A 13,969-nucleotide genomic window follows, 5' to 3' on the forward strand; every position below is an offset into this window, starting at 1 on the left:
AAAAAAAAAAAAAGAAAGAAAGAAAGGGGAGGTAGGCTGTGAATTTTATATGCAGAGTAAATGGGAAAAGCTATTCCAGGTAGAGGGAATGGCTTAGTGAAAAAAGACAGAAAAGCGCTCTTTGTACGTAAGAAAGCCATTTTGGCAGAAGCATGCATGTGGAAGGCATGTTGTGGGAAGGTCTGGGAAGATGCCTTGGCAAGCTTTCACTAACAGGAGGAAATGTGGCTATTTTCCACAGCAGGAAACTTTAAAGAATTTGGAGCAGGAAGTGAGTAGGAAACTTTAATGAATTTTAAGCAGGAAGTGACTTGATCAGAGCTTTAAGGAGGTGGGTTTTATAGCAAAGATGTGAGGGAAGCTGGAGATAGTGACTGAAAGCTATGGGACTAAGGCCAGATTATGGATAGGAGGTTTATTATAGATGTAGAAATGGGAACAATTTCGTTTCTCCTTTGTCTGCTGCCTTCCTCCAGAGTGCTGGGTGTTGTGTAACCCATTTCCTGTTGAAATTGGTCTAGCTGCTTGAAAATCCATGTTATATAAGTCAAAAGTTATGTAAGCAGTAGCCATCAGGACACTTAGCTGTAGATTTTGTTCTTTGCAAGTTGTTTGTGTATTTGTAATTAAAAAATTTGAAGCACAGGTAAATGGGTACAGACTTTTTAAGGAGTGCGTTCAGTCTTACTGTATCGTGGTGGTTCTCAGTCTCCAAGAACTCTTGTAGTGATCTTACGCTTAAAATAGTTGGCCCCAAGCCAGAAAGCCTGCATGTTATTTTGGGAAATAGGAAATGGACATTTGAGAGATCAATGAATTTGGGATTTTTTTGAGAAGTATGATTTATTAACTTTTAATGCTTGAGTAGGAGACAGGAGGTGGTGTACTTAATTTGGAGGCCTAGTTGGGCCAGAGAGTCTCGCGGCATTGTTTAGCAATGTTGATCCCATGCGATTTCTCTATTACTCCATTATAATACTGCATGTGGTAGCTTGGCTCTGAATTAGCTTTAGGCCAGCCCTTTATTATTTGGATTCCTTCATAGGTAGAGTTGCACAGGTAGTGTCTTATGAACTTTGAATGGGCTGCTAAGTGGCTTCTAACTTTGTATGAACCTACAGACTAGAAATTTTCTAAAGTTTATTGAGTCATTGAAAATTGGCTTTTCCAGCTTGGCGCCTGTGGCTCAAGTGGCTAAGGCGCCAGCCACATACACCTAAGGCGGCGGGGTTCGAATCCAGCCCGGGCCCACCAAACGACAATGACGGCTGCAACCAAAAAATGGCCAGGCATTGTGGTGGGTGCCTGTAGTCCCAGCTACTTGGGAGGCAGAGGCAGGAGACTCGCTTGAGCCCAGGAGTTGGAGGTTGCTATGAGCTGTGATGCCATGGCACTCTACACAGGGGGACAGCTTGAGACTCTGTCTCAGAAAAAAAAGAAAATTGGCTTTTCTCTGCTGTGTCTGGCACTTTTAGGGACAATGAAGTAGGCTTGTTTAATGATTGAGATATTCTCCTGACCCCAACAACTTTATAGTCAAGAAAGTTGGACATACTGAGAAAGTATCCACAGAGGGGGTTGGTCCTGGGTTATCCACAGATAACCAAAATTCAAAGATAGGCTCATGCCCCTGATATAAAATGTAATATTTGAATATAACCTATGCATGTCCTCCTATATACTTTTAAATCATCTACAAGATTACTGGTGATACTTAATGTAAATGCTACATAAATAGTTGCTATATGATATTTTTAGTTTTGTATTCTTTTATTTCTACAGTATTTTTTACCCACAGTTGGTTGAATCTTTGGATGTGAAGGACTAGCTATTGCATATAATTTTAAGATGAAAAGTACAGTATTTTTGATATACTTGTATTAGAGTAGACGAGATTGTCTTATGGTAATGGCCCCAACAGCTCAGTGTCTTAACCCAACAAAATTGTATTTCCCCCTGCATGTCCAGTACAGGTCTGCAGAATTCTGTACTAAACTGTCATCCAGGGACTGGCAGAAACTCCTTTGTTGTGTGACTATACCATCTAGAACTACAGCCCCCAAGCCCAGTTCCTGTTAGGAGCTGAATGGCAGAGCTCCACCTTCCACCCACCCCGCCCAATGGAGAAATTGTCTTCTAGAAAACTAAGGAACCTGGGCCACACAGCAGGAATCCAGCAAAAGCACTTATATCTGTATTTGCATGTGCTAGCCACTCCCATCCCTGGCCTCACCACCTGAGCTCTGCCCCTCATCCTTCCATGGAAAAATTGTCTTCCATGAAACCAGTTCCTTGGTGCCAAAAAGGTTAGGGGCCAATCGTCCAGATAGAGAAGAGAAATAAGACTTCAGTTTTAGCCTGGAAGTAGCATCATTTCTGCTTATGTTTCATTATACATAACTCTCATATGGCCTTGCTAACTGCTGGGGTGGGAGTGGGGTTCTGAGAAATAAAGGGGAGCAAGTGAGGAGTATTTCGTGAGGAGTACTTACTGTCTTTTCCTTTGTCTCTTTCTAGTGTTGTGAGTGAAGGTGTCAGGTGGATCAGGGTGAGACTGGCTTCATGGGTGTAAGCTTACAGTTAGTGAGCCTTATATAGGGCACAGCTTGGAACATGATTTAGATAATAAGCAAAAAGAAAAAGAATCATAGGTCTGAACTGGAGAATCAGTTTTTTTTCTGAATTGCCTTGATTTTGAAAAGTGTATCTTATATATTGTGCTCTGGTGAAATAAAACATTTTTATGTGCTAGGGCCCTATGTAGAGAATTTGTCTCTTGGGGATGGCGCCTGTGGCTCAGTGGGTGGGGTGCTGGCCCCATATACCAAGGTTGGTGGGTTTGAACCCCGACCTGGCCAAACTGCAACAAAAAATAGCTGGGCATTGTGGCAGGCGCCTGTAGTCCCAGCTACTTGGGAGGCTGAGGACTAAGAATCGCCTAAGCCCAGGGGTTGGAAGTTGCTGTGAGCTCTGACACTACAGCACTCTACCCAGGGCGGCAAAGTGAAACTCTGTCTCAAAAAGAAAAAGAATTTCTCTCTTGGAAATAAATAACTTGAGGCAAAACTAGTACTTTTTTTTGCTATTTATTTATTTATTTATTCACTGATTGCATTTGTTAGGTAAAGTCCCTCTTACAATCGTGTCTTGCCCCCATACTATCTTATTTTTATCATTATTATTATTATTATTATTTTAAAGAGTAAGAGCTTTATTTTAGCCTGGGAACAAGGGCACAGAAGAATTCAAAATGGCTGTCTTTTTGCTACTTTTTAAAAATTATTGTTTTCATAGTCTTAATTGTGATAGTATGTATATGGTAATGAAAGAATTGGTTTTAAAAATACTGACATTCCCACTATTTAAGTAGTCTTTCGTGTTTTTGTACTTTAAGATATTAGGCTGATTTTACACTGTGGTACAGATGAATATGTTGAAATTTAAGCCAACTCTTTTTCTTTAGTAGTAACTTTTTAGCTACATACTATCCAAAAATTACTACTCTGTGAATGGTGATTATTATGTTGGTGAATTGACTATGGTGAGGTGAATCATAGAAGTGGTATCCACTGATTGGTTTATATAAACGATTTGATAAATTGATAAAAAGTGAGATTTTTGTCTATTTCAGAAAAACTTAAGTGAACTCAGTTATAGTTGAAATAAATTGAGTTATTTGACGTTCTCTCAGAGTGTACCTTGTACACTCCTATCTCTTACAATCTATACTATGTATAAAATTATTGCCTGATGTTTATGTTTTAAACTTTTCAAAGTACCTTCATAGTCACATATATTAGGTTATTTATTCCTCATAACAGCCCCATTTAGAGAGTTGGGAGTGTTCTTATGTTCTAGTAAGGAAGTGGAAGCTCTCAGGTTAAGTGATTTAACCAGGGTTATACCACTTAGAAATAGCAGAGCTGGTGCTAGATAGGGGCTGCCTGCCCTTCATGTGTCCTCTTCCCTGCAGTGTGTTCTTGAAACAAAGTTAGCACATTACGGAAGATACAGTAATGGCTCCCATTTTTCAGGCGCTTACTACTTGATGGGCACTACCAAACAGAGCCTTTAAAATCTAATCTTTTGCTTCAAGATTAATTGAAGCAGTCATCAAGGAGTCATCCTACTTAAAATATTTTCCCCTGTACTATGGGAAAAAACAGGCCTGGTCAAAAACAGATCATTCCTTACAGGAGAGTGAAGAGAGGACTTCCCGTATTATAGGAGGGAATTGGACTAATGTCATTTAAAAAAAAAAAAAAGGACAAGTAAACAGACATCTAGTTAGCATGAACTTCTAAAGAAATAGTTACAGAGCAGTCTGTGTTGGGGAGGCAAATTAGAATAGTGGATGAAAACAAAAGCTCTAGATCCAGGTGGATTTGAGTTTGAGTTCTGGCTCTCTAACATCTTGCTACATTGTTGTTCTGGGCCTATCACTTGCCTTCTCTGAACCTTCATTTTTTCACTCCTAAGAAGAGGGAAGAGATTGTTTTAAACACACCTACCCTGTAGGACTAGGGAAAATTAAGTAACCAAAATAATAAAAAGCCTTCAGGCTCAGCGCCAGTAGCTCAGTGAATAGGGCATCAGCCACATACTGATGGCTGATGGGTTCAAGCCTAGCCAGGGCCAGCTGAACAGCAATGACAACTGCAACAACAACAACAAAAAATAGTTGGGCCTTGTGGCGGGTACCTATAGTCCCAGCTACTTGGGAGGCTCAGGCAAGATAATCTCTTAAGCCCAAGAGTTTGAGGTTACTGTGAGCTGTGACAGCACAGCACTCAATGAGGGTGACAAAGTGAGTCTCTGTCTCAATTTAAAAAAATAATAAAATGAAAAGCCTTCAGCAAAGTACTGGTCTTTAGGTGCTCAATACATGATCAATATTGTCAATGACATTTGGAAGTGGTATTTCACATTTACTATGCTGCTTTTCGGATGGCTTGGAAGAAGATTCACATGTATGTTTCTTGGGCCTTGAAGCCTGACATTTGCTCTTCTTTTTCTCTTAGTCTTGTCCTAGGGAATGACCATGGATAAAAGTGAGCTGGTACAGAAAGCCAAACTTGCTGAGCAGGCTGAGCGCTATGATGACATGGCTGCAGCCATGAAGGCAGTTACAGAGCAGGGGCACGAACTCTCCAATGAAGAGAGAAACCTGCTCTCTGTTGCCTACAAGAATGTGGTAGGCGCCCGCCGTTCTTCCTGGCGTGTCATCTCCAGCATTGAACAGAAAACGGAGAGGAATGAGAAGAAGCAACAGATGGGCAAAGAGTACCGTGAGAAGATTGAGGCGGAACTGCAGGACATCTGCAATGATGTTCTGGTAAGAGGCTGGCGCTTCTGCTGTAAATAACGATTTTGAAATAACATTAATTTAATGTACAAATGCAAACTCTCGAATAGCTCACAAGAGAGAGGTATCTGAATATACAAGAAAGCTGAGTTTTACTCTTTGCTTGATCAGAGGTTGTTCAACACCCATTCATCTTTCCTTTTTTAAAATTGAGGTCAAATAGACAGGATTCTAGAGAGATGCAGCCACAGATACGCTATTCCGTATATAAGTCTGAGTAGTGATGTCATCTCCAGAAGAGGAGGCAGGATCCTGAGCTTTCTTTCAGCCTCTCCCCAGTCCTGCCTTCACAGTGTGAAGCTCTGTTTTTGTCTGAAAGTTAGGCATATCCATCAGGCTCAGTATGCATTCCAAAGCCAAATCAAAAGTGGTTTGGGGAATCTCCTCACCTGTGTTTTACATTAGCCAGCTGCTCTCCCCTGGCCACATTTTGGGGTTGTATGGGAGGGGTACATACTGTAGAGCAAATCATGATCACGTCCTGAGCCCACTGGGAACTTTTCTTTTCTTCCAGGTGAAATCAGATAAAAATGAACAGTGAGGGCTGCTTTGAAAGGATAAAGAGCCCACACTTGTGGAACTACCACCTCCCCTGCTGGTTGGCTCTCCAAATAACTGCCCATGACACCTTTCTTTTGAAACCAGTACAAGGCTTGTCAGCCCTCAGGCAATGCTCCTCATCCCTAAAGCCTAAGGAGCCACACGCTGTCTGTCTGCAGAGAATATTAAAACAGCTGCTGCCCCTTGCACCTTTCCACTTTGATTGACCCTTGTTGACTAAGCTTTGCATTGAGCTTCTCTTCATTAGACTCGTAGTATAAGAGTGACATGCCTAAATTTGTTGCCTGTTGGTAATTTGGGGCTTTGTTAATGGTGCACTAATTCCTGAATGTTAGGTACTTCTGGTATTCAGATGAAGTATGGCATGCATTCCAAAGGCAAGAAAGTTCCATAATTCCTGACATGTAGACCAGCTTTTAAGAGCATCTGAAAGAATGTGAAGAAGAGCATGGTTCTTACTGCCTCTTAACCAGTTTTTCAGGATGCCACATTCTAAAACAACTCTTCGAAAATATTGCTCTGTATACGAAGCTTGGACTCCTTCAGAACTACTTTTGTTGTAAGCATAAATGTTTAAAGGAATTTATTATTAATAGTATTAGCTACTCTCTGAATGCTTACTACGTGCCAGGCCACGTGTTAAGTGCTTCATGTACCTTAGCTCGTTTATCTTCATAACAACCCTAGGTGATGGCTGTTGTGATCCCCCATTGTACAGCTGAGGAAACTGAGGCGAAGGGTGATTAGGTAATTTGTCCAGGGTCATACAGATATGGATATTAAGTGGCAGAAGAGGTTTTCCACCCAGGTCGGGTTGATGCTAAATTTAGTTCTTGGCAGGTTTGCGCTATTATCATTTTCCTCCTTCATTTAAAGTTTCCCCCCCCTCCAAGTCTAGGAGTAATACATGTTTATGAGGTTTTTTTTTTTTTTTTAAAGGAGGGGGTCAGAAGAATATTAATAAGAAAGTACAGATCACTTCTAATCCTTTCACCTAGAGAACCATTATTAACATGATTCTTCCAGGCTTTTCCTTCATATATTTGTGTGTGTGTGTGTGTGTGTGTGTGTGTGTGTGTATACACACGTATAACATATATATTTTAATACTAAAATAGGATTCTTGTGGTATTTATAATTTGCTTTTTCTCACTCATTTCTTTTGAGAGACTTTCCATGTTACCTGTGTAGCTCTGCATCACCATTTTTAAGGCTTACATAGCATTTCTCATTTTATGGCTGTACTTTAACCCTTGTGGATGGTCAAAGTGATAATTAACAGAAGAATACAGGCTTCCGCTGTTATGACCTGGGCTAACCAAAATTTAGAAGTTTTGTTGAAAAATAAGGTTTATTTTTAATCTTCCAAAAAATTATTCATGAGCGGTAGTATCTATCTTGAATCTCAAACATAGTTTTAACATCTTATAAATAATTCTAAATTCTTAACAATGTACATCATATTTTAGGAGCTGTTGGACAAATATCTTATTCCCAATGCTACACAACCAGAAAGCAAGGTGTTCTACTTGAAAATGAAAGGAGATTATTTTAGGTATCTTTCTGAGGTGGCATCTGGAGACAATAAGCAAAGTAAGTAATACATTTAAAAAGAAGTTTGGGCTTGGCGCCTATAGCTCAACTGGCTAAGGCGCCAGCCACGTACACCTAAGGTGGCAGGTTCGAATCCCCAGCCTGGACCCGCCAAACAACAATGACGGCTGCAACCAAAAAATAGCCGGGCGTTGTGGCAGGCGCCTGTGGTCCCAGCTACTTGGGAGGCGGAGGCAGGAGACTCGCTTGAGCCCAGGAGTTGGAGGTTGCTGTGAGCTGTAATGCCACGGCACTCTACCCAGGGGGACAGCTTGAGGCTCTGTCTCAAAAAAAAAAAATAAAATAAAATAAAAAAATAAAAAGAAGTTTGGTCAATAGTGGAGTCAGTCTTTTTTCATGGGAGCAAAGTTTTTGCTTCGTCTGTTCACCATAGATACTAACATCACACAACTTAGAATTTAAAAGACCACAGCACTGTGATAAACACAGTCATGGGGCTGGGTGCTGTGGCTCACACCTGTAATCCTAGCACTTGGAGTCTGAGGAAGGCAGGCTGCCTGAGCTAGGAATTCGAGGACCGGCCTGAGCAAAAGCGGAACCCCACCTCTACTAAAAATAGAAACTAGCTGGGGCGTTGTGGTGGGCACCTGTAGTCTCAACTACTTGAGAGGCTGAGGCAAGAGGATTGGTTGAGCCCAAGAGTTTGAGGTTGCTGCGAGCTATGACGCCACCTTACTCTACCTAAACAAAAACAGGGTTGTGGGATTTGGCAAAATGTATCTAAGGGGCAAACATGGAGGCAATAAAAGTCTAGTGGGGGGGTGCATTTAAAGAGATCTTTATCTTGAGGGTTATTTGGTAGCTGTCACTTTTAGAGGTAAATCTTTAAAATATAGGGTCTATTTTAAATTGCACATGAACTTTATAAGCACCCTGTACTTGATGTTATGAAACTACTATAGCGATTTATTTGTTTATTTGAGACAGAGTCTTATTTTGTCACCCTGCGTAGAGTGCTGTGGCCTTAGAGCTCGCAGCAACATCAAATTCTTGGGTTCAAGCGATCCTCTTGCTTCAGCCTCCTGAGTAGCTGGAACTATAGCCATCCACTAACAAAGCCCAGCTGGTTTTTCTATTTTTAGTACAGATGGGCTTTCACTCTTGCTCAGGCTGGCCTCCATCTTGTGAGCTCAAGCAATTCATCAACCTCCGTCTCCCAGAGTGCTAGGATAACAGGCGTGAGCTACCTCGCCCAGCCAATGATGCATTCTTTTAATGACGGGTATTATTGTGATGGTGATAACCATAGCTACATTTTGTTAAGTGCCTACTGTGTACCAAGTACTTTAGAATCTCAATTTATTTCTCATACAACCATAGGAGTTTAGGTGGGAGTCTGCCTATTTTTCTGGTAAGGAAACCAAGGCCAAAGGCGGGGAGGGTTATTTGCCCCAAGGTACAGACTTAGTAAGTAAGTGTTGGTAATTCAAGTTTGGGTCTAATGCCCCATGATTTTTCCATTAAAGCTTATTGTTTTCCATGTTCTATCTGGTTAAAGGTTATATCTGTTTCTTAAGTACTTTAGTAGACTTTGTTGTAATTATCTTTGCTTCTCTTCAAAGCATTTAATACAGTGCTTGGCTTAAAATAAATATTTAACAAATGTTTAACTGAATGGTAGACACTTACACCTCGTTTGATAGGTAATTTGCTTCTACCTAGTTTGGTAAAATAATTTGATAGCGGATCCAGTGTGTGAGGCAACTTAAGGAAGAATCAGCCTTTAATATGTTTTACCTTTCTTGCAGCCACTGTGTCGAACTCCCAGCAGGCTTACCAGGAAGCATTTGAAATTAGTAAGAAAGAAATGCAACCTACACACCCGATTCGACTTGGTCTGGCACTTAACTTCTCCGTCTTCTACTATGAGATTCTTAACTCCCCTGAAAAGGCCTGCAGCCTGGCAAAAACGGTGAGAAAGCCCCTTTGTGATTTCTGATCATAGTACAACAGAGCCTGTGCTTTCCAATAACTTCTTTTTATTCTGAACATACTCATTGTCTTGGACTTTTTTGAAAGATTTTCTTTATTTCCTTCCCAAAACCACCTGCTGATTTTTGTTCTATTTTGTTTTGTTTAATTACTGATTTGGGGGAGTGGTTGTAAAATTCTCCAAATGAACATAGTTGATTGTCTCTTATCAAACTTTGGGCCAGGGTTATATGTTGTCATCCTCTACCAGGATTTGAGGTTATGGCTGTGTAAAAGAAGAATCACATCCCTTTCTCTTTGTGTGCCAGATTATCTCCTCTCTTCTTTTGGCCTCTTCTAAATATTTTTGTCGTCTTTCAGCATGCACACTGTTGTTTAAAATTTTTTCAGGGCGGGGCACTGTGGCTCACACATGTAATCCTAGCACTCTGGGAGGCCAATGCAGGTGGAGTGCTTGAGCTCACAAGTTTGAGACCAGCCTGAGCAAAAGTGAGACCCTATTCTCTACTAAAAATAGAAAAACTGAGGCAAGAGGATTGCTTTGAGCCCAAGAGTTAGAGGTAGCTGTGAGCTATGATGCCATAGCACTCTACCCAGGGTGACAGCTTGAGACTCTGCCTCAAAAAAAAAGAAAAAAAATTTTAATTTGGAAAAGGTATCTGAAATGAATTCTCAAAGTTCATCACTTAATCAAATCAGATTTAGTGATATGAGCTTCACCATTGTCCCTTTATCCCTTGTATCCAGACCTTTTGAGTTTTAGTAAAAAAACAAACAAACAAACAAAAAAACGTTAAATAATTGGAAAAAGAGGCTTGTTAGAAATATCTTTGGTAATTAAAATATCATGTGAATTTGCCTGGGATGACTGTGTCAAGTTTAACAGTAATGTTGATCATTTTACCACAAAGACATTTGCACCAGAATGTTTATTGTGGCTTAGTTCATAATTGCCAAGTCATGAAAGCAACCTAGGAGCCCATCAACCCATGAATGATTAACAAACTGTGGTATATGTATACTATGAATACTATTCAGCCATTAAAAAGATGGAGACTTTACATCTTTTATATTTACCTGGATAGAGTTGAAATACATTTTTCTTAGTAAAGTATCACAACAGTGGAAAAATAAAATAGTGTACTCCATGCTAACATGAAATCAATATATAAACAATTACATGCACATAAGAACAATAAAACACTAATATAGTCTAGTTCAGGGGTAGAGGGAAGCGGGAGGGGGGAGGATGATTGGCAGGAGGGAGAGCATGAGGTGGGATCTCAGCCAATGTGCACATCTCTGAGGGTATATAACATGCCCTCTGGGTGAGGGTCTCTTCTACAAATGGAACTTTACCCTGGAAATGAGAACAATGTAACCTAAAAATTGTACCCACATATTAATTTGAAAAAAAACAACCCCCCCCCCAAAAAAACCAATAATGTTGCTTGCATTTTAGGGACACCAAAGTTCTTATCTAGGAATTTCTGTCATTGTTGGTTATTGCTTTATAAACATGCATTATATGTTTGCTGAAACAAGGAGCAAACAGTAATAATGGCCTAGGTTCTCCCAAAATACTATACAAGAAGAGAAATTATATTTTTTTTTTCCTTAGCAGAAAAAAGTGGGCTAAACTAGCTCCAGAGAACCTGTGAGTTCTTTGCTAATGGCTCTTTGTTTTAGGCGTTTGATGAAGCGATTGCTGAGTTGGATACACTGAATGAAGAGTCTTATAAAGATAGCACCCTGATCATGCAGTTGCTTAGGGACAATCTCACGGTAAGTGCCACTTCTAGCGAGTTTATAGTCTTCTTCTTACACACTTAATAATTAACTATTATCCAGAATTCAAGAGGGGAGTTTTTTATCCTGTTAAGTATATTTAATGTTTTAAATTGGTCGAAATGACTGCTAAAGTTTTAACTTTTGCAGTCATCACTGTCTTTAGAAGTACAGGAAGAATTTTGAACAATTGAGTGAGAGAAGATTATGCATATACAGACTAGCTGCCTCCCTGGGTAACTTTTAGTGACACAATTTGGATTATAACTTTCTTTTTTCTTTCTTTTATAGCTGTGGACATCGGAAAACCAGGGAGATGAAGGAGATGCTGGGGAGGGAGAGAACTAATGTCTATTGTGCTTCGTGATCTGTTCAGTGTCACTCTGTACCCTCCACATATATCCCTTTGTGCGATAAAAAAAAAAAAGAAAATCGTACGTCGACTTCCGATTTTTCACAGCCTCAGCCTAGCAAAAGTGGTTCATGGGATAAACAGCTGGTATTTGTATCTAAAACTCAGATTGGTCATATAAATGCCACGGCATTCTGAAGTTTTGCTTTTGATTAACATTGACAGGATTATTGTGTTTAATTTTTTTTAAACTGAACACTGTGATTATGGGGTTTTGTAACTTAACAGAACTCTTACTGGTAGAAAAAAATACACCTGAATTATGTGTAGCATTTTGGAAAGTTTAATCTGATATCAAAATAATCACTGAAATACAATTCCATTGTAAAGTTGTATAGAAAGTTATAGAGCTTATATTGTGAGGCTGGGACTTGGAGTGAGACACTATCATTTGGCCTAGGAGTTTAATGGTAACTCACAGTAATTCTATCTGGGGCATATAGACACTTCACTGATTTGGGCCACTCTGAAGTTCATGCCCACAAATGTCCAGTGTCTTCCTCTGAGGAAGCTCAGAGCCTGAAATTGAAATTCTTTGTGGCAGATAACTGGCATATGACACCTTGAAAAATTCCAGTGCTCATATAACACACCTGATTGAACCCCCTTTCCTACAGCAATATGTTACCAATTTGCAACTTGTACTTCAATAGTGAAATCTGTTTTCTTTGTTACCACTGAGCTAAAGAAAAAAAAGCCGTGTATTTTATGAATGGCCTTATCTGTTTCCTGGATAATACTTTAAGAATCATGTTCTGAGTTGGTGCAGTGGCAGGCGCCTGTAGTCCCAGCTGCTTGAGAGGCTGAGGCAGGAGGAGCACTTGAGCCCAGGAGTTAAAACTGTAGTATGCAATGATTGCACTTGTGAATAGCCACTGCACACCAGCCTGGGAAATACAGTGAGAGATCTCTAAAACTAAAAAAGAATGATGTGTAGAAATTGCCTTTCACTTGAGGAGTACTTAGACTTTGGGTTCTTCCTAGCTGGGGGCTTTTAAATTTTGAAATCTAAGCATTCTCTCCCATTGTCCTATTAGACTGTTAACTTTGGTTTTATCTTCTCCTTTTAAAATTTCTGTTCTTCTGTTTCATTACCTTCTTTTTTAATTCTATTTTTATCTGTCTTTTGTTCACTTTTTTATACTGTATATGGGCAGGGGTTAGAGACGTTGGTGAGCAAGCCTTGCATTAAACTTGAGAAGAGCTTCCGGTACCATAGCTCTGTCTTCCTCCAGTTCTCAACACAGTTGTTGCTCCCCAATCATACCAAGATCTGAATCAAAAAAGTATTTTTAAATAGTCATGATTTCTCTCTTTATTGCAGCCATCCCTGACCTTGATAATGCTTGTTAGTACCTCTCACCGGATCTCCCAAGTATACTCATCCAGCTCAGTTCTCAGATGTGTTTAAACAAAACCCTGTAATGCAGGGAAGTTGCGTGGACACTGCAATGGAGAGAATCAAGAATAGACAGGCCTATCGGTCTCACAGTATCACCCTTCTACCTTTCACATTCTACATAGCTGTAGAGTCCATCTGTTTGTCCATCTGCCGAAATGAGACAAGAAAAATTCATGCACTGATTTAAAACAAACCAAAAAAAGAAAAAAAAAAATCCCTCTCTCCTTTCTAGCTGAACAAAAATGTGCAGTTAATACTTGGCGCTTGAAAATGCAGTAGTGAATGTGGAACCAAGCCTGTCTGTATATCTGGTAGCTCTTTCTTGCTTTGTTTTTCCTTACCAGTATTCTGCCTAACGTTTGCTTCTGTGATGGTTATATTGCCTAGCAAGCACACCCGTGGTTGTGAAAATAGTATAGCAAAAAAGAAAATCCCCCGGTTATTGATGTACTAGATTTGTGTATGTCTTTTAAACAGTTCTAGTTTCACCTTACACGGAATAATCAGGAGAAGTGTAAAAATTCAAAAGTGAAATAAAAAATTTTATCAGGTAGTTGCCTGTGAATTGATGTGTCACCACCATCTCTCACTATCCTGATCACACTTATTCTTGGCTCTCTTTTTAACAATGGGCAAACAATTTTATTTCATCCTTTAGAATGAATGAATGAATGATTACCATTAATGGCCTCCTCCCATCCATCACTTGATCCCTCGCCACCTTCCTCAACAAACCAGGCAGATGTTAGGTTCTTCTTTTTTGTGCTTTTTAATATTTGGTGTGGGTGGTGTCCATAGCTCAGTCCTTAGGGCCCTGGCCACTTGCACCAGGGGTGGTGGGTTCCAACCCAGACCTGGCCTGCTGAAAACAACAACAAAAATAAGCCAGGCATTG

At 40.0% G+C, this 13,969-nt stretch overlaps 1 protein-coding gene across 1 annotated transcript in view; it reads left to right on the top strand.

Moving 5' to 3' along the window:
* YWHAB (tyrosine 3-monooxygenase/tryptophan 5-monooxygenase activation protein beta) overlaps positions 1-13,627 on the top strand; it is a 23,883-nt gene extending 10,256 nt beyond the window's left edge. Inside the window, exons 2-6 of the mRNA XM_012803882.2 lie at positions 5,022-5,335; positions 7,396-7,519; positions 9,289-9,452; positions 11,162-11,257; positions 11,552-13,627. Of these exons, the coding sequence (XP_012659336.1) occupies positions 5,036-5,335; positions 7,396-7,519; positions 9,289-9,452; positions 11,162-11,257; positions 11,552-11,608 (741 nt within the window). The 5' untranslated portion in view covers positions 5,022-5,035 and the 3' untranslated portion in view covers positions 11,609-13,627. The remainder of the gene's footprint in view (positions 1-5,021; positions 5,336-7,395; positions 7,520-9,288; positions 9,453-11,161; positions 11,258-11,551) is intronic.
* Positions 13,628-13,969: the final 342 nt, after the last annotated feature.

Source organism: Otolemur garnettii, unplaced genomic scaffold (genome assembly GCF_000181295.1).
Source record: "Otolemur garnettii isolate 467f Iridium unplaced genomic scaffold, OtoGar3 scaffold00023, whole genome shotgun sequence".
In the NCBI taxonomy this organism is placed as follows: Eukaryota; Metazoa; Chordata; class Mammalia; order Primates; family Galagidae; genus Otolemur; species Otolemur garnettii.